The sequence below is a fragment of the Molothrus aeneus genome, chromosome 3, assembly GCF_037042795.1.
Source record: "Molothrus aeneus isolate 106 chromosome 3, BPBGC_Maene_1.0, whole genome shotgun sequence".
In the NCBI taxonomy this organism is placed as follows: domain Eukaryota; kingdom Metazoa; phylum Chordata; class Aves; order Passeriformes; family Icteridae; genus Molothrus; species Molothrus aeneus.
Genome location: NC_089648.1, coordinates 112,920,132 through 112,944,267, shown reverse-complemented (window position 1 = coordinate 112,944,267; position 24,136 = coordinate 112,920,132). Strand labels below are relative to the sequence as shown.

The 24,136-nt window shown below is 52.6% G+C and overlaps 1 protein-coding gene across 1 annotated transcript in view; it reads right to left on the bottom strand.

Annotated features, from left to right (window-relative positions):
- The window catches only part of ASXL2 (ASXL transcriptional regulator 2), a 69,209-nt gene that overhangs the window by 4,909 nt on the left and 40,164 nt on the right, over window positions 1-24,136 (bottom strand). Inside the window, exons 6-12 of the mRNA XM_066547676.1 lie at window positions 16,021-16,133; window positions 15,237-15,375; window positions 9,715-9,855; window positions 4,706-4,869; window positions 3,481-3,577; window positions 1,791-1,896; window positions 45-486 (exon numbers count right to left, since the gene is read on the bottom strand). Coding sequence (XP_066403773.1) covers window positions 45-486; window positions 1,791-1,896; window positions 3,481-3,577; window positions 4,706-4,869; window positions 9,715-9,855; window positions 15,237-15,375; window positions 16,021-16,133 — 1,202 coding nt within the window. The remainder of the gene's footprint in view (window positions 1-44; window positions 487-1,790; window positions 1,897-3,480; window positions 3,578-4,705; window positions 4,870-9,714; window positions 9,856-15,236; window positions 15,376-16,020; window positions 16,134-24,136) is intronic.

Below are 24,136 nucleotides of genomic sequence, written 5' to 3'. Positions count from 1 at the left end.
TCCTTCTCCTTCTCCTTCTCCTTCTCCTCCTCCTCCTTCTCCGCCGTGGCTGCCGCGGGGCTCTGTGCCTTCGCCGCTGCCCCGCCCGCCTCGGGGCTCTTTGGTTTGCTTGGGGCACCCAGAGATTCCTTCCCTGGCACCTCCTTGGCCACCCCAGGCTTCCTCTGCTCCTCTGCCCCGTGGCTGGTGGTGCTGGGGGGTTTCTGGGGCAGGGTTTCCCTCTCCCGGCCAGGCCCCGGCCGCTCGCCGGCTCTCGGCGCTCGCTGCTCCGGGCACACCTCGCTGGGCTTGGCTGCCTTGGGCTGTGGCTCCTCTCTGCCCTCCTCTGCTGCCTTCCTGCCGCCTGCTGGGGCTGCCTGGGGCTCCGCGGGGGACGTGGACGTGCTCTGCTCCCGGCGTGGGGCCGGGGGGCTGCGGGGCCGGCCGGGCTCTGCCGCCTCGGGCTGTGCTGTCAGGCGCCGCGACTCCTCGGGGCTCAGCCCAGAACTGCCAAGGAAAACAGAGACCTGGCTTTGTAAAACACCCCTGCAAAAGCATCCCATCCTTGGGAAAGGGAGGCAGGATTCTCTAAACAAACTCCCTAAAGAAATGTCTCGCACGCCCAATTCTGTGCCACGCTCAGTGAGAACCTTCCCTACTGATAATGCTTCCACAGGAAACAGAAATCAGCACCAGAGATTAAAACCAGCTAAATGCAATACATGGAACACTGGCTAGCTCCAGACACCAGTTTTCCAGGCTGCAAACCCAAAGGGTTTGGCCAACAGTGAGTATTTCCCTGTAGGAGCCCCCTGCAGCTCACACGGTGACACTGGCAGGAGGGGTCACTGAGGAGGAAAGGTCCCACCACCCCTTCAGGAGGAACATGGGATCTAATTCCCACAGTGATGTCTGGGAAAAGTTTCTCCTTGTGGATTAGCTTCATCCATCCCTCTTAGTGATTTGCCAAATTGGATTTTTTTCCCCAAACATATGCCTGTGAAGGTCTGGTGAATCTGTGGATTGGTTCCCAGACAAGTTCTCAGGAGCTGAGGGGAGCTGAGCTCCTGCACATGTCCCCTCCATGCTGTCCCCTGTCCCCCCCATGCCCAGGGCTGGGGCTGTTGTCACCTTCCCAGGAGCACAGACCTGGCTCAGGTGGCTGATGAAGCTCCTGCTGAGCTGCACTCCCAGCCTGGTGTATCCCTGTAGTTGTTCCTACAGCCTGTAGGGACACCCACAGCATCCCAAGCACACCAAGGAATGCCAGGGATACCCCCAAGGCTCTGGAGGGTTAAAACACCCAGGATGGATGGGAGGCACAGTGGCTGGCAGGGTGAGGACAAGCCCAGACCTGGCCCAGTGCAGGGTTAGAAGCTCCTGGTCAGTTATTTACACCTGTGTGCTCCTTCCGAGGTCTCTCAGCAACTCAGAAACCTCCAAATCCTCCCTGGAACCCCAAAGGATGGGAAACCCCTGAAGCAAGAGGAGGCAGAGAATAAAAGCTTGGCAGATTTGGGGGTTTAACCAGGTGCTGTGGGGTTGGGGATGTGGGAATGCAGGTCCTGACCCTGGGGTGGGACACACTCGGCCACCCCAGCTCCAGGAGAGCCATGGGGGTGGCTCCAAGCAAGGAGGGGAAGAGGAGAGACATCCCAGGACACCCTGCAGTGGATAAAGGGTGACAAACCTCCCACCTGAGCTGGATCCTGCTGGCATTTCCTGGAGCCAGCAGAAGCCAGGAACCTCCCTCAGGCTCCAGGGAACCCGATGTCCATGGGGGGACACCCAGAACCCAGCTGAGCTCTCACCTCTGCCCGTAGTAGCTCTCAAAGAAGTGCTCCTTCCACAGCTCCACCTTCTTCTCCTTCTCGATCTCCTGCCGGATCCGGAGCTGCATTTCTGGGGTGAACTCTCCTGGGGATGCAGAGGGGATTTCTGAGCCAGGGAAGGGCTGGGAAGGGGGCACAGGGGCCAGGAAGGGCTGGGTAATGGGCACAGGGGCCAGGAAGGGCTGGGTAAGGGACACAGGGGCCAGGAAGGGCTGGGTAAGGGGCACAGGGGCCAGGAAGGGCTGGGTAAGGGACACAGGGGCCAGGGAAGGGCTGGGTAAGGGACACAGGGGCCAGGAAGGGCTGGCCAAGGGGGCTCAGCCCCAGGTGGGTGTCCCAGGAGCCCTGACAGCCCAGGCTGCTGCTCCAGTGGAATGGAGCAGTCCAGGGAACAGAGCTGGGCAGGGAATGGAGCCCCAGGAGGGGCTGAGGGAGCTGGGCAGGGAATGGAGCCCCAGCAGGGGCTGAGGGAGCTGGGCAGGGAATGGAGCCCCAGCAGGGGCTGAGGGAGCTGGGCAGGGAATGGAGCCCCAGCAGGGGCTGAGGGAGCTGGGCAGGGAATGGAGCCCCAGCAGGGGCTGAGGGAGCTGGGCAGGGGCTCAGCCTGGAGCAAAGGAGGCTCAGGGGGCCCTTGTGGCTCTGCACAAGTCCCTGCCAGGAGGGCACAGCCAGGGGGGGTCGGGCTCTGCTCCCAGGGAACAGGGACAGGAGCAGAGGGAATGGCCTGGTCAGACTTGGAAGGGCCTCACCACCCTCCCAGGGAAGAATTTCCCCCAATTTCCCATCCAAACACCCAAAGGGATGGCTCAAAGCACTGAGCACCCCATGCCCTGCTCTGGAACAGAATTTCCCTTCTCTGCCCTGCAGCAGTGCCTGTGTTTAGGGGCCACAACCCCAGAGTGCCCCAGCTCTACTGTCAGTTCAGATTTTAAACATTTCCCTTTCTTTTCTCATCTCTTCCAGAGTTTTGCTCTGTCAGTTCAACACAGAACTCCCCCTGCAGCCCCCTCCAACCCTGAGCCCCCCAGATATGAGCAGTGAGAGTCCCTGCAGAGCTGCAGCTTCTCCAGGAGCACCCTGCAGGCTCCCCCAGCCCCTCCCAGCTGATCCTGGGGCTCCCCCAGCCCCTCCCAGCTGATCCTGGGGCTCCCCCAGCCCCTGCCTGGCTGATCCTGGGGCTCCCCCAGCCCTTCCCCAGCTGATCCTGGGGCTCCCCCAGCCCTTCCCAGTTGATCCTGGGGCTCCCCCAGCCTTTCCTCAGCTGATCCTGGGGCTCCCCCAGCCCCTCCCAGCTGATCCTGGGGCTCCCCCAGCCTTTCCTCAGCTGATCCTGGGGCTCCCCCAGCCCCTCCCTGGCTGATCCTGGGGCTCCCCCAGCCCCTGCCTGGCTGATCCTGGGGCTCCCCCAGCCCCTGCCTGGCTGATCCTGGGGCTCCCCCAGCCCCTCCCTGGCTGATCCTGAGGCTCCCCCAGCCCCTCCCAGCTGATCCTGAGGCTCCCCCAGCCCCTCCCTGGCTGATCCTGGGGCTCCCCCAGCCCCTCCCAGCTGATCCTGGGGCTCCCCCAGCCTTTCCTCAGCTGATCCTGGGGCTCTCCCAGCCTCTCCTCAGCTCTGGTCCTGGGGTTCCCCCAGTCCCTGCCCAGTTGGGGGGTCCTGGGCAGGCTTTACCTTCTGACAGCCTCTCCTTCCAGCCCTGTGCAGCCGAGGTGAAGAACTCGTTGTTGAGCGCGGAGCTGCTGAGCTTCATCAGCCCATCAGGGCCCACCTGGGGACACAGAGCGTGGTCACCAGCTGGTCACCTGCTGGTCACAGCCTGGCCACCTGCTGGCCACCTGCTGGCCACTGCCCTGGTCACAGCCCTGGTCACAACCTGGTCACCTGCTGGCCACAGCCTGATGTCACCTGCTGGCCACCTGCTGGCCACAGCCCTGGCCACCTGCTGGCCACAGCTGGATCAGGGCAGCAGCTTTTGTGTCCAGCCCTGTGGGGACCAGGGTTTTGTCACACAGCTGGACAAAGCAGAGCCTCAGAGGGGCACACTGAAATCATGGTGCTGTTTCTCCCAACAATTCTGGAGGATTTGGGAACACTCCCACTGTCCCAGGCTGCTCCCAGCCCAGTGTTCAGCCTGGCCTTGGGCACTGCCAGGGATCCAGGCTGGGCACCCTGTGCCAGGGCCTGCCCACCCTGCCAGGGCACAATTCCTCATTGCCAAGATCCCACCCAGCCCTGCCCTGTGGCACTGGGAGCCATTCCCTGGCTCCTGTCCCTGCAGGCCTTGTCCCCAGTCCCTCTGCAGCTCTCCTGGAAAGGTCCTGAACAATGACAATTATTATTATTATTATTATTATTATTATTATTATTATTATTATTATTATTATTATTATTATTATTATTATTATTATTATTATAATTATGTGACCATGAGGTCACCCAAAGGTAGATTGGCTCTCCCTGCCCCTGTGCCCCTCTGCCCACAGGTGCCACAACAGGATCAGGATCTCCACCTGGCATCCCTCCCTGCCTGCCCCAGAGCCCTGCAGGGCAGGACAGCCCAGGTGAGTGTGTACCAGCCCAGGTGAGTGCTGCACCTGTGTGGGACAGCCCAGGTGAGTTCTGTACCTGGGGGGACAGCCCAGGTGAGTTCTGTACCTGTGTAGGACAGCCCAGGTGAGTTCTGTACCTGGGGGGACAGCCCAGGTGAGTTCTGTACCTGTGTAGGACAGCCCAGGTGAGTTCTGTACCTGGCACAGCCCCGCCCAGGTGAGTTGTGTACCTTGGCAGCCCAGCCCAGGTGAGTGCTGTACCTGGTGCAGCCCAGGTGAGTGCTGTACCTTGGCAGCCCCGCCCAGGTGAGTGCTGTACCTTGGCAGCCCAGCCCAGGTGGCCATACCTGTCTGTCCACATCAGGCAGCAGCAGCAGCAGGCGCTGCTGGCCCTCAGGAGGCAGCAGGCTGAAGGTGTGTTTGTTGATCAGGGCCCTCAGGTTGGTGTTCACCAGGATGGAGTCCGGCGTCTCCACATCGATCTCGGCACAGCGCGCTCTCTTCAGCTGCCCTGGGGGAGCACAACACACCTGGTCAGCATCACTGCCCTGTCCTGGGGGAGCACAACACACCTGGTCAGCATCACTGCCCTGTTCTGTTCTAGGGCAGCACAACACACCTGGTCAGCATCACTGCCCTGTCCTGGGGGAGCACAACACACCTGGTCAGCATCACTGCCCTGTTCTGTCCTGGGGGAGCACAACACACCTGGTCAGCATCACTGCCCTGTTCTGTCCTGGGGGAGCACAACACACCTGGTCAGCATCACTGCCCTGTTCTGTTCTAGAGCAGCACAACACACCTGGTCAGCATCACTGCCCTGTTCTGTTCTAGGGCAGCACAACACACCTGGTCAGCATCACTGCCCTGTTCTAGAGCAGCACAACACACCTGGTCAGCATCACTGCCCTGTTCTGTTCTAGGGCAGCACAACACACCTGGTCAGCATCACTGCCCTGTTCTGTTCTAGGGCAGCACAACACACCTGGTCAGCATCACTGCCCTGCTCTGCCCTGGGGGAGCACAACACACCTGGTCAGCATCACTGCCCTGTTCTAGAGCAGCACAACACACCTGGTCAGCATCACTGCCCTGTTCTGTTCTAGGGCAGCACAACACACCTGGTCAGCATCACTGCCCTGTTCTAGAGCAGCACAACACACCTGGTCAGCATCACTGCCCTGTTCTAGGGCAGCACAACACACCTGGTCAGCATCACTGCCCTGTTCTAGAGCAGCACAACACACCTGGTCAGCATCACTGCCCTGTTCTGTTCTAGGGCAGCACAACACACCTGGTCAGCATCACTGCCCTGTTCTAGAGCAGCACAACACACCTGGTCAGCATCACTGCCCTGTTCTGTTCTAGGGCAGCACAACACACCTGGTCAGCCCTGGGCACAGGGCCGTCACCATGGGAGCTGTCCTGGTGCTCCCTGGGCCTCTGCACACAGGTGAAATGATCTGTCACATGGGGATTTCCCTGATGCCTCAGGTGGGAGACCTCATGAGAGGGCATCCATTTGTTTGGGACCATTTGGGTTCATCTTGGGTGCAGCCCTGGCTGGGCTCTTGTGCTGCCCAAGGTGGATCCATGCAGGAGATCCTTTCAATAAATCCCTGCTTTATTCTTTAGCTTTTCTATTTTTCACATTCTGTGCTGCTTTAGTGTGGGGTCTGGATTTCATATCAGGGGATGCTGAGCTCTGTGCACAGAGCAGGGAGACAAAACAATTCCTGCTCCAGCTGGGCACCAAGGACAAATGATCCAAATCTCAGCCCCAAGAGCATCAACAATGTGGAATGAAGAGAGAAAAACAAGCAGGGTGGGACTGCAGGGGCTAAAGCTGGAATGGGACAATGAACTGCAAGGTGCAAATGGAGCAGAACTGATCACAGTGACAGAGCCCATGCCCAGTCGGGCATTTTGGGACCATTTGGGTTCATCTTGGGTTCATTTTGGGACCATTTTGGTTCATTTTGGGACCATTTGGGTTCATCTTGGGTGCAGCCCTGGCTGGGCTCTTGTGCTGCCCAAGGTGGATCCATGCAGGAGATCCTTTCAATAAATCCCTGCTTTATTCTGTAGCTCTGGCCAGCCTCTGCTCCAGCTCAGCCTGCTCAAGGCATCACCCCAAACACAACCCCATGAGGGTCTGGTGAATCTGTGGATTGGTTCCCCAGACAAGTTCTCAGGAGCTGGGGGGAGCTGAGCTCTTGCACGAGTCCCTTCCCTGCTGTCCCCTGTCCCCCCCATGCCCAGGACTGGGGCTGTTGTCACCTTCCCACAGGCACAGACCTGGCTCAGCAAGCTCTGGACTAAACAGGCTAAACCAGCCCAACCCCTTCATCTAAATCTGAAAGTGATTTCTACCTCAGGAGAATTCTCTAACACCATCAGAGCTGGGAGATCCAGGCTCAGAACTCTCCATCCCCCCTCAGCCCACCTCCCTTGGCACCCTGGCTTCTCAGGAGGGTTCCTACAGCTCCTTTTGGCCACAGCAATCATCCAAAAGTCCCCAGTTAAAGCCAATTTGCTGCTGGAGATTTCTTTTGGACTCTGCTGCTCTGTGCAAGTGCCTGTTCTGCACAGTGACAGAGAGCTCAGAGTGAGGGAACAGCTGGAGCTGGGCCAGGGGCATTTGGGATGGACCTCAGGAAAGGATCTTGCCCAGAGGCTGCTGGGCACTGCCCCAGGGAATGGGCACATCCCTAATCCTGGGAATGGGCACATCCCTAATCCTGGGAATGGGCACATCCCCAACCCTGGGAATGGGCACATCCCCAACCCTGGGAATGGGCACATCCCTAATCCTGGGAATGGGCACATCCCAAACCCTGGGAATGGGCACATCCCTAATCCTGGGAATGGGCACATCCCTAATCCTGGGAGTGGGCACATCCCCAATCCTGGGAATGGGCACATCCCCAGCCCTGGGAATGGGCACATCCCAAACCCTGGGAATGGGCTCATCACAAACCCTGGGAATGGGCACATCCCCAGCCCTGGGAATGGGCACATCCCCAGCCCTGGGAATGGGCACATCACAAACCCTGGGAATGGGCACATCCCTAATCCTGGGAATGGGCACATCACAAACCCTGGGAATGGGCACATCCCTAATCCTGGGAATGGGCACATCCCTAATCCTGGGAATGGGCACATCCCCAGCGCTGGGAATGGGCACATCACAAACCCTGGGAATGGGCACATCCCAAACTCTGGGAATGGGCACATCCCTAATCCTGGGAATGGGCACATCCCAAACCCTGGGAATGGGCACATCCCAAACCCTGGGAATGGGCACATACCCAACCCTGGGAATGGGCACATCCCTAATCCTGGGAATGGGCACATCCCTAATCCTGGGAATGGGCACATCCCAAACCCTGGGAATGGGCACATCCCAAACCCTGGGAATGGGCACATACCCAACCCTGGGAATGGGCACATCCCTAATCCTGGGAATGGGCACATCCCCAACCATGGGAATGGGCACATCCCAAACCCTGGGAATGGGCACATCCCTAATCCTGGGAATGGGCACATCCCCAGCCCTGGGAATGGGCACATCCCCAATCCTGGGAATGGGCACATCCCTAATCCTGGGAATGGGCACATCACAAACCCTGGGAATGGGCACATCCCTAATCCTGGGAATGGGCACATCCCTAATCCTGGGAATGGGCACATCCCAAACCCTGGGAATGGGCACATCCCTAATCCTGGGAATGGGCACATCCCTAATCCTGGGAATGGGTACATCCCCAACCCTGGGAATGGGCACATCCCTAATCTTGGGAATGGGCACATCCCTAATCCTGGGAATGGGCACATCCCTAATCTTGGGAATGGGCACATCCCCAGCCCTGGGAATGGGCACATCCCCAGCCCTGGGAATGGGCACATCCCTAATCCTGGGAATGGGCACATCCCCAACCCTGGGAATGGGCACATCCCAAACCCTGGGAATGGGCACATCACAAACCCTGGGAATGGGCACATCCCTAATCCTGGGAATGGGCACATCCCCAATCCTGGGAATGGGCACATCCCCAACCCTGGGAATGGGCACATCATAAACCCTGGGAATGGGCACATCCCCAACCCTGGGAATGGGCACATCACAAACCCTGGGAATGGGCACATCCCTAATCCTGGGAATGGGCACATCCCTAACCCTGGGAATGGGCACATCCCTAATCCTGGGAATGGGCACATCCCTAATCCTGGGAATGGGCACATCCCAAACCCTGGGAATGGGCACACCCCTAATCCTGGGAATGGGCACATCCCCAACCCTGGGAATGGGCACATCCCAAACCCTGGGAATGGGCACATCCCCAACCCTGGGAATGGGCACATCCCCAACCCTGGGAATGGGCACATCACAAACCCTGGGAATGGGCACATCACAAACCCTGGGAATGGGCACATCCCTAATCCTGGGAATGGGCACATCACAAACCCTGGGAATGGGCACATCACAAACCCTGGGAATGGGCACATCCCCAACCCTGGGAATGGGCACATCCCTAATCCTGGGAATGGGCACATCCCAAACCCTGGGAATGGGCACATCACAAACCCTGGGAATGGGCACATCCCCAACCCTGGGAATGGGCACATCCCAAACCCTGGGAATGGGCACATCCCCAACCCTGGGAATGGGCACATCCCTAATCCTGGGAATGGGCACATCCCCAATCCTGGGAATGGGCACATCCCTAATCCTGGGAATGGGCACATCCCCAGCCCTGGGAATGGCACATTCCCAATCCTGGGAATGGGCACATCCCCAGCCCTGCCAGAGCTCCTTTGGCCAGCCAGGGATGGCCAGGGTGGGATTGCTGGGATCACCTGGGCAGCACCAGGAGCTGATTCCACCATCCTTGGGGGTTCCTCCCCCTCAGGACATTCCATTCCTTTGTAAGAATATCCCCAAATTCCCCAGGGCCAGTCCCACCCCTGGAGAATGCAACAGGAACCAGGAAGGTTGGGAGGGCTGAGAAAGCTCCAGGAAAGGACTGGGAGCCAAATCCCAGCATGGAGACCCAGGGAGGAATTTCTTTTCCCTTTTTCATGTCCTTAGAGTGTGTAAGTACATTAAAACCCCACAAATAATGCAGGTCCAACAGCTGGCAATTCCCAGGAGAGGCCCAGCTGGGAGGGGCTGATCTGAGGATGGAATTGTGAATTATTTGTCCCAATTCCAGCAGCCTGGCAGCCCCTCCCAGGGTCCCTCAGCAATGCCATCAGCACACTCCACTCTTGTTTTGCTGGTTTGGGTTTTGCCCTGGCACTGGAGCAGCCAAAGCCCTGGGAAAGCAGGAGAAGCAGGGAATCCATCTCTTACTTGCATGGAGCCTGTCAGATCTGGGGAAGGGCTTCTTGGGCAGCCCTGGCAGGGAGTTCTCGAGCTTCACCGAGGGCGAGGAGCTGCAGGTGGAGTTTGGGGGGCTGCTGGAATGTCCATCTGTCTGCTTCCCTTCCCAACCTGCCAGAAAGGGACACATGGAGCAGGGGCATGCACAGGGGGACCGTGCAGGAGCATCCTCCTGAGGGGATGGAGCTCCCAGAGCCAGCCCTGCATCCCCAGCACAGCCATTCCTGAGCTCCTGCAAGGGATGGAGCTCCCAGAGCCAGCCCTGCATCCCCAGCACAGCCATTCCTGAGCTCCTGGAGGGGATGGAGCTCCCAGAGCCAGCCCTGCATCCCCAGCACAGCCATTCCTGAGCTCCTGGAGGGGATGGAGCTCCCAGAGCCAGCCCTGCATCCCCAGCACAGCCATTCCTGAGCTCCTGGAGCAGCCAGAGCCAGCCCTGCATCCCCAGCACAGCCATTCCTGACCTCCTGGAGGGGATGGAGCTCCCAGAGCCAGCCCTGCATCCCCAGCAATGCCAGCACAGCCATTCCTGAGCTCCTGGAGGGGATGGAGCTCCCAGAGCCAGCCCTGCATCCCCAGCAATGCCAGCACAGCCATTCCTGAGCTCCTGGAGGGGATGGAGCTCCCAGAGCCAGCCCTGCATCCCCAGCACAGCCATTCCTGAGCTCCTGGAGGGCTCCTGCCCTGCAGCTGAATGCAGGAGATCCCTTGGAGCCACCAGGATGTCCCAAACCAAAGGCATGGACAGGCACATCCCACCTGCTTTGAGCCCATTTCCCAGTTAATCCCAGTTTCTTTCCCCTCTCATCTGACCCAGGCATGGCTCCATTCACACTTCAGGGCTAACAGTGCTCCTGGCAGGGAAATCTCTCCAAAGCTCCCCTGTCCTTGCTGAACTTCACCCCCCTCCTGCAGCTTTTGTCCTTGCCCACCCTGGGGAACTCCTCCTCCTCTTCCCAGGGCTCAGTTCCCCATCCTGGTTCCCTGCCTGCCTCACACAAGCTCTTCCAGCTCTGAATAAACCCCTGAAATTGTGCAAGTTGTTGCCTCCCTCCCTCCATTTGATTCCCTGCTCTCTCCACACCTCCCATGTCCCTGCTGGGGGCTGTCCCTGGGCAGCACCACAGGGATGGGGGAGAAGGAACCTCATGGAGAAACCACACAGGAGGAACCTTCCAGGCCTTGGGAGGGAGGGATTTACAGCCTGAGGGGGCTCCTGAACACACCAATGCCACCTGGAACCAGCTGGGGAAGAGCTCCAGGAAAAGCCTGGAGGCAGGAAAAGTCTGGGGGCAGGAAAAGCCTGGGGGCAGGAAAAGTCTGGGAGTGGGAAAAGCTCCAGACTGAGCCTGAGGAAAGCATCCAAGGCTGGAGTTACACAGCAGGAAGGGCAAGGAACCAGCTGAGGAAGAACTCCAGGAAAAGCCTGGGAGCAGGAAAAGAACCAGACTGAGCCTGGGAAAAGGCTCCTAAGGCTGGAATTACCAGCAGGAAGGACAAGGAACCAGCTGAGAAGGAACTCCAGGAAAAGCCTGGGAGCAGGAAAAGCCTGGAGCAGGAAAGGCCTGGGGGGAGCAGGAAAAGCCTGGGGGCAGGAAAAGCCTGGGGGGAGCAGGAAAAGCTCCAGACTGAGCCTGGGGAAAGCATCCAAGGCTGGAGTTACACAGCAGGAAGGGCAAACCCCCCTGGCCCTGGCACCCTGAAGAGGGAGCAGAGATTCTGCCCAGGATGAGCCCCAGGAGCCCGGGCTGAGGCTCAGGGCAGCTCCTGGGCACTCCCAGCTCCTCAGGGCCCCTGGAAAATCCTGCCCTGCCCTGCCCAGGACACTGCCAAAGATCTCCCAGGAAATGCAAACACAGATTATTGTGATGGGGACACTGGGGCTGGAATGGGGACACTGGGACTGGAATGGGGACACTGGAACTGGGATGGGGACACTGGGGCTGGGATGGGGACACTGGGAATTGCTCTGGCTTGGAATGGGGACACTGGGACTGGGATGGGGACACTGGGAATTGCTCTGGCTTGGAATGGGGACACTGGAATTGCCCTGGCTTGGAGAGGGACTGGCACAAGCTGGATGTGTGCCCACAGCCCAGCTGTCTGCAGGGAATGGGGCTGGAATGCTGAGCCCTGCCAGGGATTGTCTGGGGCACTGAGCCTGCCCCAGGCCAGGGAATCCAGCAGGTGCCAGGGAATCCAGCAGGTGCCAGGGAATTCCACAGGTACCAAAGAATTGGGCAGGTGCCAGGGAATTCCAGAGGTGCCAGGGAATTCCACAGGTACCAGAGAATTGGGCGGGTGCCAGGGAATTCCAGAGGTGCCAGGGAATTCCACAGGTGCCAGGGAATTGCAGAGGTGCCGGGGAATTGGGGAGGTGCCAGGGAATTCCACAGGTGCCAGGGAATTCAGCTACTCTGGAAAGCAATCAGGGAAAGCTGGCTGGAATAAGTACCAAGAATTTGGGGTACCATGGAAAACCTGGTGCTGGCAGGGAGCTCCTGCCCTGCTGGAGCAGCCAGAGCAGAGCAGAGACCTCACTGCCCCCTGACACCACAAATTCTGGAAACCCCTCGGGGATCCTGTTCCAGATGGGAACAGGACATGGAACCCACCCTGCAGGATGAGGAGCAACTTCAGAAAACATCAATACCAGGAGAAACTCCCTCCCAAATATAAACACTGGGAGAAATCATCAACAAAAACACCAGGAGAAGCTCCCAAATATGAACACTGGGAGAAATCATCAACAAAAACACCAGGAGAAACTCCCAAATATGAACATTGGGAGAAAGCCCCAAACATAAATAGCAGGAGAACCCCAAACAGAAATAACCAGGAGAAATTCCCAACTATAAACCAGGAGAAACTCCCAACTATAAATAACAGGAGAAATCCCCAAACATAAGTAGCAAGAGAACCCCAAAAAGAAATAACCAGGAGAATCTCCCAATCAGAACCACCAGGAGAAATCCCAGAACAGAACCACCAGGAGAAGGCCCCTGCATGGGGTTCAGGTGACTGGGAAAGTCCGGCCAAAGGCACAGCCAGAGCCATTCCAGAGACATCCAAAATCATCCACGATCCATCCAAAATCCATCCAAGATCCATCCAAGATCCATCCACAATCCATCCAAGATCCATCCACAATCCATCCAAGATCCATCCAAGATCCATCCAAAATCCATCCACAATCCATCCACAATCCATCCAAGATCCATCCAAAATCCATCCAATATCCATCCAAGATCCATCCACAATCCATCCAAGATCCATCCAAAATCCATCCAACATCCATCCAAAATCCATCCAATATCCATCCAATATCCATCCAAGATCCATCCAAGATCCATCCACAATCCATCCAAGATCCATCCAAAATCCATCCAAGATCCATTCAAGATCCATCCAAGATCCATCCAAGATCCATCCAAGATCCATCCAAGATCCATTCAAAATCCATCCACGATCCATCCAAAATCCATCCAAGATCCATTCAAAATCCATCCAAGATCCATCCAAGATCCATCCACAATCCATCCAAGATCCATCCAAAATCCATCCAAGATCCATCCAAAATCCATCCAATATCCATCCAAGATCATCCACGATCCATCCAAGATCCATCCAAGATCCATTCAAAATCCATCCAAGATCCATCCAAAATCCATCCAAGATCCATCCAAAATCCATCCAAGATCATCCAAGATCCATCCAAGATCCATCCAAGATCCATCCAAGATCATCCAAAATCCATCCAAGATCCATCCAAAATCCATTCAAGATCCATCCAAGATCATCCAAAATCCATCCAAGATCCATCCAAAATCCATCCAAGATCCATCCAAGATCATCCAAAATCCATTCAAAATCCATCCAAGATCCATTCAAGATCCATCCAAGATCCATCCAAAATCCATCCAAGATCCATCCATGATCCATTCAAGATCCATTCAAAATCCATCCAAGATCCATCCAAAATCCATCCACGATCCATCCAAGATCCATCCACGATCCATCCAAGATCATCCAAAATCCATTCAAGATCATCCAAAATCCATTCAAGATCATCCAAGATCCATCCAAAATCCATCCAAGATCATCCAAGATCCATCCAAGATCCATCCAAGATCATCCAAGATCCATCCAAAATCCATCCAAGATCCATCCAAGATCATCCAAGATCCATTCAAAATCCATCCAAGATCCATCCAAGATCATCCAAGATCATCCAAGATCCATCCAAGATCATCCAAGATCATCCAAGATCCAGCCAAAATCATCCAAAATCCATCCAAGATCCATCCAAGATCATCCAAGATCCAGCCAAAATCATCCAAAATCCATCCAAGATCATCCAAGATCCATCCAAGATCATCCAAGATCATCCAAGATCCATCCAAAATCCATTCAAGATCCATCCAAGATCCCTCCAAAATCCATCCATGATCCATCCAAGATCATCCAAGATCCATCCAAAATCATCCAAGATCCACCCAAGATCATCCAAGATCTCCCCAAGGTCTGTCCTTACCCGGTGCATCCCCCACAGCCCCAATCCATGAAGCAGGAGCTGAAGGTGCCCCAATCCCTAGGGCAGGAGTTGATTGTTCCCCAAGCCCTGAGGCAGAACCTGATGGTGCCCCAAGCCTGAAGCTGCAGCTGATGGTGCCCCAAGCCCTGGGGCAGCAGCTGATGGTTCCCCAAGCCCTGGGGCAGGAGCTGAAGGTTCCCCAAGCCCTGGGGCAGAAGCTGATGGTTCCCCAAGCCCTGAAGCTGTAGCTGATGGTTCCCCAAGCCCTGACGCAGAAGCTGATGGTTCCCCAAGCCCTGACGCAGAAGCTGATGGTGCCCCAAGCCCTGGGGCAGCAGCTGATGGTTCCCCAAGCCCTGAGGCAGAAGCTGATGGTTCCCCAAGCCCTGGGGCAGCAGCTGATGGTGCCCCAAGCCCTGGGGCAGGAGCTGAGGGTTCCCCAAGCCCTGATGCAGAAGCTGATGGTTCCCCAAGCCCTGAAGCTGCAGCTGATGGTTCCCCAAGCCCTGGGGCAGCAGCTGATGGTGCCCCAAGCCCTGAAGCTGCAGCTGATGGTTCCCCAAGCCCTGACGCAGAAGCTGATGGTTCCCCAAGCCCTGAAGCTGCAGCTGATGGTTCCCCAAGCCCTGAGGCAGCAGCTGATGGTTCCCCAAGCCCTGGGGCAGCAGCTGATGGTTCCCCAAGCCCTGAAGCTGCAGCTGATGGTTCCCCAAGCCCTGACGCAGAAGCTGATGGTTCCCCAAGCCCTGGGGCAGCAGCTGATGGTGCCCCCAAGCCCTGGGGCAGCAGCTGATGGTTCCCCAAGCCCTGGGGCAGGAGCTGAAGGTTCCCCAAGCCCTGAGGCAGATGCTGAGGGTTCCCCAAGCCCTGGGGCAGGAGCTGAAGGCTCCAGAGGCCAGAGGAAGGTGCAGAAAGGAGCAGTTTGCCCTGCTGCCCCCCTGGCAGTGCCCACACGTACCTGACCTCCCAGGGGTGGCCTTGGCCTTGAGCAGGACGTGCTGGCTGGAGGGCAGGGCCAGGCCCGGCCCCAGGCCCGCCCGGCACTGCTGCTGCTGCTGCTGCTGCTGCTGCTGCTTCTGCTGCTGCTGCTTCAGGGCCTGCAGGGACACACAGGGGACACGCAGGGGCATCAGCCACCCCACAGGGGACACACAGCGCCATCAGCCACCCCACAGGGCACACACAGGGGCATCAGCCACCCCACAGGGCACACACAGAGCCATCAGCCACCCCACAGGGGACACACAGCGCCATCAGCCACCCCACAGGGGACACACAGGGGCATCAGCCACCCCACAGGGCACACACAGGGGCATCAGCCACCCCACAGGGCACAGGGATCAGGGATCAGCCACCCCACAGGGCACAGGGATCAGGCACCCCACAGGGCACACACAGAGCCATCAGCCACCCCACAGGGCACACACAGGGGCATCAGCCACCCCACAGGGGACACACAGCGCCATCAGCCACCCCACAGGGGACACACAGGGGCATCAGCCACCCCACAGGGCACACACAGAGCCATCAGCCACCCCACAGGGCACAGGGATCAGGGATCAGCCACCCCACAGGGCACACACAGAGCCATCAGCCACCCCACAGGGGACACACAGGGGCATCAGCCACCCCACAGGGCACACACAGAGCCATCAGCCACCCCACAGGGCACAGGGATCAGGCACCCCACAGAACGCCCAGGGGGGCTCCATCCCTGCAGGGAAACTGAGGCACTGACTGACCTGCTTGAGGGCCTTCTTGCTGTGCTTCTGGGAGGAGGAGAGGCCCTTGGCCGGGATGGACGGGGAGGGGCAGCCGGGCTGCGGGGAGCCCGCGGGGGGCAGGCGCGACGGCACTGCGGGACACGGAAATTAAATATAAATATAAATATAAATATAAATATAAATAGATAATTATAAATGTAAATATAAATATACATATAAATGTAGACATGTATTATAAATATAAATATAGATATGAATATAAATATAAGCAGGAACTCAACCTCCAGCTTGGGTTTACCAAATACAATATAATAAAAATAAATACAAAAATAAAAATAAAAATAAAAATAAAAATAAATATAAGCAGGAACTCAACCTCCAGCTTGCATTTAGCAAATACAAAATAATAAAAATAAATACAAAAATAAATATAAAATAAATATAAATATAATTGTAATATTATAAATATAATATAAATATAACCATAACTATAAATATAAATGTAAATATAACTATAAATACCAAATGTAAATAGAATATAAATTGTAAATAAAAATATATAAAACTAAATGTAAATATAAATGTGTAAATAAAGATATAAATAGAATTATAAATATAATTATAATTAAAAATATAACACAATAAATATAACATTATAAATGTAAATATAAACGTAAATGTATATATAGATATAAAACTTATAAGTATAAATATAAATATAGACAGAAATAAGTAGTAAATGTAAATAAAATACTGTGAAAATAAATATAAATATATAAACAATATATAAATGTAAATATCGCTGTAAACAGAAATATATCAATATAAATATGAAAGTGTAAATACAATAATATAAACATAGATATAAATCTAAATCTAAATATAAATATGTTTTATATAAATATAAATATGGACGTAAATATAAATAGTGAATGTAAATAAAATACAAATTTTAATATATAACTTTAAATATATAAAAGGTAAATAGAGCTATAAATATAAATAGTCAATGTAAATATAACACTATAAATACAACATTATAAATATAAATATGGGTATAAATATAGACATAAATATAAATTAACTGCAAGATGCAAATGGAGCAGAACTGATCAAAGTGAGAGACTCCATGCCCAGTTGTGCATTTTGGGACCATTTTGGTTCATCTTGGGCTCATTTTGGGACCATTTGGGTTCATCTTGGGTGCAGCCCTGGCTGGGCTCTTGTGCTGCCCAAGGTGGATCCATGCAGGAGATCCTTTCAATAAATCCCTGCTTTATTCTGTAGCTCTGGCCAGCCTCTGCTCCAGCTCAGCCTGCCCAAGGTATCAGATCCCCTGGGAAGCAGCCCAAAGCCAGCAGGAGCAGATTCTGGGGGCTCCTCCTGGTTCAGCCAACACCAAATGAACCCAGAGAGAGAGAGAGGAGAGGAACCCCAGTGGTGGCACAGAGCTGTCCCTGGGCCAGCCGTGGCCACCACACTCTGGGGACACTCAGGTGTGGAGCCCAGCAGGAACCCCAGCACACACCAGGCACTGAGGGGTTCCTGGGACTCAGGGAGCTGCTGTGGGCCATGCTCTGAGAGGGGAGGATCAACCAGTGGCTGCTCCTTCAATCATCAACTGATTCTTCAACCATTGACTGATTGTTTAACTGTTGACTCATTCTTTAACTATGAACTCACTCTTAACTATTGAATAATTCATTGGGCACTGCCTCACTCTCCCCTGGCAGGGTGGGCAGGCCCTGGCACAGGGTGCCCAGCCTGGATCCCTGGCAGTGCCCCAGGCCAGGCTGGACACTGGCACACCCTGGGACAGTGGGAGGTGTCCCTGCCATGGCAGGGCTGGCACTGGAGGGGTTCTGAGGTCCCAACCCAACCCATTCCATGACTCTCTGAACCCCTGTGCTGGGAGATGACAAACCCAGAGGGCACAGGGAGTGTGCCCAGGTTGTCACAGAGGGCACAGATGTGTGGAGCATTAACTCCTGTCCTTCACTTTGAAAGGTTTCATTTCCCACAAATGATGGAAACACAAGGAAATCTGACTGGAAGGAAATCCTTGCCAAGGAGCCCAGCTGAGAACTGAAGCTCTTCAGGAGGGCTCCTCAGAGCTCTGAGGAATTCTGAGCAGGAAGCACAGGGAATGACATCACTGCAAACACGGAATGGAGGAGAGCCAAAGGAAGAATTTCAAATAAAAACAGAGTTATTATTGCTCCCAGACCTTCAGAGGGCAAGGATGGGTGGGAGGGTCACTGCAGGTCAGGACTCTGCTGCTGCTGACGGGCAAAGCTGCTCTGAGCAGCCAGTGCAGGAGAAATGCCAGAAATCCCAGGATCCCTGAGGCTGGAAAAGCCCTCCCAGCCCATCCAGTCCCAGCTGTGCCCAATGCCCACCTTGTCACCAGCTCAGGGCACTCAGTGCCACATCCAGGTGACACCTGCAGGGATGGGCACCCCAAACCTCCCTGGGCAGCCCCTGCCAAGGCCTGAGCCCCCTTTCCATGCAGAAATTCCTGCTGGTGTCCACCCTGAGCCTGCCCTGAGGCCATTTCTGTGGCATTCACATTCTCTGGAAAATCCCTTTGCCCAGGATTTTTCTCCTGGGAAGCAGAGAAACCTCAGAGAAAAAGGAAAACAATTCTTATCTCATTTGCTTCTCCTGTGTTGTGTTCACATGTGGGATGTGTTGGAGATTGTTTACCCACAGGTGATTGTTTCATTGGATTCTGCTGTGGGTTGTTTTGACTCTTTGGCCAATCAGGGCCAAACTGTGTCGAGATTCTGGAAAGAGTTCCAAGTTTTCATTATTATCTTTTTAGCATTCTGTAAGTGTCCTTTCTGTATTCTTTAATATAATATAGTATCATAAAGTAATAAATCAGCTTTCTGAGAACATGGAGTCACATTCACCATTCCTGCCCTCGTTGGGACATTCCCAGCAAACACATTTCCCCTTGTCCTGTCCCTGGTCCCTGGGAGCAGAGCCTGATCCCACCTGGATGTTTTGGGTCACTCAGGGCAAATCCTGCAACCTCCAGCAATGGTTCTGAGGACTCCTCATGTCCCCACACTCTGCATTTCTCTGTATATTTATGGAATGTAGTTTATACATCAAACTTCTACTTTACATAGGACACGAAATTCAATCCAATTCAGAGCATTCATGACAAGCAAGTCCCATTGGACACAGGATTTACATGGAGCTGCTGCCACCACTGCTGGTGGCAGCTCAGTGTGACACAGCCACTGCCAGCTGCCCAAAGGATCAGAGCTGCCAAAGGTGCCAGGCTCTGTCCCAAAGCCCGGCCAGTGCCACTGCTCAGCACAGGGCACAGGGAATTGGCCACTGGCCCCTGGGCTGTGCCAGCTCTGGGGTGGCAGCAGGGCCAGGGCAGTGCCCGTCCCCTGTGCTGGCACTGCTGGGGCACCTCCAGGGCTGGGGCAGCTCTGGGCCCATCCTGACACGAGAGACCTGCAGGGGCTGGAGCTGGGCAGGGAATGGAGCCCCAGGAGGGGCTGAGGGAGCTGGGCAGGGAATGGAGCCCCAGGAGGGGCTGAGGGAGCTGGGCAGGGAATGGAGCCCCAGCAGGGGCTGAGGGAGCTGGGCAGGGAATGGAGCCCCAGCAGGGGCTGAGGGAGCTGGGCAGGGAATGGAGCCCCAGCAGGGGCTGAGGGAGCTGGGCAGGGGCTCAGCCTGGAGCAAAGGAGGCTCAGGGGCCCTTGTGGCTCTGCACAAGTCCCTGCCAGGAGGGCACAGCCAGGGGGGGTCGGGCTCTGCTCCCAGGGAACAGGGACAGGACAAGGGGAAATGGCCTCAGGCTGGGCCAGGGCAGGCTCAGGGTGGACACCAGCAGGAATTTCTGCATGGAAAGGGGGCTCAGGCCTTGGCAGGGGCTGCCCAGGGAGGTTTGGGGTGCCCATCCCTGCAGGTGTCACCTGGATGTGGCACTGAGTGCCCTGGGCTGGGGACAAGGTGAGCATTGGGCACAGCTGGGACTCCATGGTCTGTAGAGAAGCTCCATGAAAGCCAGGGGTAAGAGGTTCTTGCTCCTGCTAAAACACCCCACAAATGCAATTATTTCCTTTGCTCTCTTCCTTTTCTAGTGAATTAACCAGGTGGGACCTCTTGGCCTCTGTCTAATCAGACAGCCCCAGGCCTGAGGTGAACTCCAAAAGGTCCTATGAGGTGTCTTCGTACCTAAATTGAGAGACAAACTTCTGAGCTTTTTGCCTTTTTAAGCAGACAAAGAATAATTTAGTCACTCCATCACCAAGGGACACATTCCTCCACTGGGCCCTTCTCCCCTTACCTGCCTGGAGCTGCTCCATGAACATTCCTGCTGCTCCTGGGGCTCCTGGGGCTCTGCAGAGGCACCCAGGGCTCTGCTCTCCCTCCCCAAATCCCAGGGGTGCTTTGTGCTGCCAGAGCTCTTGGGTTTTTTTGCACAAATAAGGAAATGGCTGCTGATGTTATCTGGCCATGCTTCCTGCTCTGCTGGGGATGATCACGGAGGGCTCAGGCAGCTCCTGCCTGCCCCTCTCTGCTCCCCACCTCCATTCCCTCCCCTCACAGCCCAGCTCTGCTCCTGAGAGCCTGCAGGAACAACCTGTGCCTTGTCTGAGCTCTGCTTCCCACCAAAACCTGGGCATGGGCTGGTCCCAAAGCTGGGGGTGCTGCTGAGCCCAGCCTCACACAGGGCTGAGCTGGGCTTGGGGTGTTCAGCCCTGGGATTTGGGGTGTTCTCCAGCTCAGCCCTTGGATTTGGGATGTTCTCCAGTTCAATCTTGGGATTTGGGGTTTTCCATTTCAATCCAGGGATTTGGGATGTTCTCCAGTTCAGCCCTTGGATTTGGGATGTTCTCCAGTGCAGTCTTGGGATTTGGGGTTTTCCATTTCAGCCCTGGGATTTGGGATGTTCTCCAGTTCAATCCAGGGATTTGGGATGTTCTCCAGCTCAGCCCTGGGATTTGGGGTTCTCCAGTTCAGCCCTGGGATTTGGGGTGTTCTCCAGCTCAGCCCAGGGATTTGGGATGTTCTCCAGTTCAGCCCTGGGATTTGGGATGTTCTCCAGTTCAGCCCTGGGATTTGGGGTTTTCCATTTCAGCCCTGGGATTTGGGATGTTCTCCAGTTCAATCCAGGGATTTGGGGTGTTCTCCAGCTCAGCCCTGGGATTTGGGATGTTCTCCAGTTCAGCCCTGGGATTTGGGGTGCTCTCCAGTTCAATCCAGGGATTTGGGGTTTTCCATTTCAGCCCAGGGATTTGGGGTGTTCTCCAGCTCAGCCCTGGGATTTGGGGTGTTGTTCATGAGCAAGGAGGATTTTATGTGCTCCATGTCCCAGGTTTCTGTGTGCTCCATGGCCCTGGAGCAGTGCTGCATTCCAGGCTGATGCTCCAGAGGAATCCTCCTCACTCTGAGGAGCTTTGTTATTTTGTTATTTTGCCTTCTCTCAAACCTTTTTCTGTTTCTAACACTACCTCCAAAGCCCCCCTGCTAATTTTATGGCATTCAGAGCAGCTAAAGAATCTCAAGTCTAACAAGAGCTCCTAAGACCCAGCTCAAAGAGAAGCCCACGAGCCCAGTTCCCCTTCTGGGGCCTCTCTGTGGCCATGAGGGTGACACAGACCCCGTGGCTTGGGGATTGTAACCTCACTGGTTACAAACAAATGAAAATAAAAGCAGCAGGAAAAGGCTCAGGGAGCCTTGAGGATCTCTGGGAGCAGCAGCCCTGGCTCTCTCTGCTGGTGCCCCACAGTCAGGATGGGAGTTGGGACGGTCACTGCCAGGGGCTCCCTCATTTCACTCCACTCATCCCTGCTGCAGGACAGGGTGAAGAGCCACACCTGGGATGGAGCTGAGCCCAATTCCTGCTTCAATCCTGCACTTCATGGCAGCTTTTTGGGTATTAAATGTTACTTTCTGCATGCAGCAAGGCCATGAAGCTGCAGTGTTTGCTGGAGGAAATGAGAAGAACCCTTCCAGATGCATAAAGGAAATGAAATGCTGAAACTGAAGAAACTCCCCCCTTGAGCAGCATCCCTGCTCCAGCAGAAAACCACAGCTGGCACTGAAGGAGGGCAGAGCCACCATGGGATGGGGCTGTGCCACCCCCTGGCACACAGGGGACAGGTGGGAGAGGTTTTACAGTGACTTCTGGGAGAGAAGTTTGATAACAGGGTCCATGTTTACCCCTGAAGGAATTTCCTCCCACGGTCCTTGACACAGAAACCAAGAAAGGAAGGATAAGTAAGAGAAACCTGCAATTGTCTGTTCCAATGAGCACTCTGTTTGTCTCTTCTGACCAGTGGGTAAAGTATAAACTTATGAGGATTGTAAGACTGTATAAAAATATTGCATGCTGTAATAAAAACAGTTTGAAGCCTTCTGCAAATGGAGTGTGCTGCTTTGTACTGTCTGCATCTCAACTGGGACAGTGCCAGGGAGGGTTCTGGCTCTGTCAGTGTTCTTCTGTGTGACTGCCTTTTTCATTTTATTTTTATTTTCTTCCCTAATAAAGAACTGTTATTCCTACTCCCATATCTTTGCCCGAGATAATTATAAGTTTTTATATTTTTATATATTTTTTATATATAATATTTATATATTTTTATATAACTGTTATTCCTACTCCCATATCTTTGCCTGAGAGTAAGATTAAGCAATTATAATAATTAAGCAAATTATAATAATTTGATAATTATAAGTTTATAATTTTTATATAACTGTTATTTTTATATATTTGTATATATTTGTATATATTTTTATATAACTGTTATTCCTACTCCCATATCTTTGCCTGAGAGCAAGATTAAGCAATTATAATAATTAGGCAAATTATAGTAATTTGATAATTATAATTTGCTTGTAATTTATAATAATCATAAGAATTTTATAAGAATTTATAAAATTAGAAATAAGTTTATATTTTTTAATTTATAAATAAGTTTATAAATTTTTAGTTTCTTCCCTAATAAAGAACTGTTATTCCTATTCCATATCTCTCTCCTGAGAGCAAGATTAAGCAATTATAATAATTAGGCAAATTATAATAATTTGATAATTATAATTTGCTTATAATTTATAATAATCATAAGAATTTTATAAGAATTTATAAAATTAGAAATAAGTTTATACATTTTTATTTTCTTCCCTAATAAAGAACTGTTATTCCTACTCCATATATCTCTCTCCTGAGAGCAAGATTAAGCAATTATAATAATTAAGCAAATTATAATAATTTGATTATTATAATTTGCTTGTAATTTATAATAATCATAAGAATTTTATAAGAATTTATAAAATTAGAAATAAGTTTTTTTTAATTTATAAATAAGTTTATAAATTTTTAGTTTCTTCTCTAATAAAGAACTGTTATTCCTATTCCATATCTCTTTCCTGAGAGTAAGATTAAACAATTATAATAATTAAGCAAATTATAATAATTTGATAATTATAAGTTTATAATTTTTATATAACTGTTATTTTTATATATTTTTATATATTTTTATATAACTGTTATTCCTACTCCCATATCTTTGCCTGAGATAATTATAATTTTATATATTTATATATTTTTATATATTTTTATATAACTGCTATTCCTACTCCCATATCTTTGCCTGAGATAATTATAATTTTATATATTTTTATATTTTTATATATAATTTTAAAATATTTTTATGTAAGAATTATATATAAAAATATATATATTTGATAATTATAAGATATAATTATAATATATATAATTTGATAATTATATAATTATCAAATTATATATAATATATATAATATAAATTTTATATATTATATATAACATATAATTATTATTATAATTATAATTTGCTTATAATTTATAATAATCATAATAATTTTATAAGAATTTATAAAATTATAAGTAAGTTTATAAATTCAATAATAAAATATATTAATTCATAACATTATAATAATTTTAATAGACTAAAATATAACTATTTATTAATAATAGTTTAATAATATTATTGATAACAATGAATCATTATGAGCAAATGATAAGCAAATTATAATAATTCAGAGGGAGGGGCTTTACATTTCCCATTCCAGGGGAGGCTCCTGCCTTCCTGAGCAGACCCCGGCTGTTCAAACACCACCA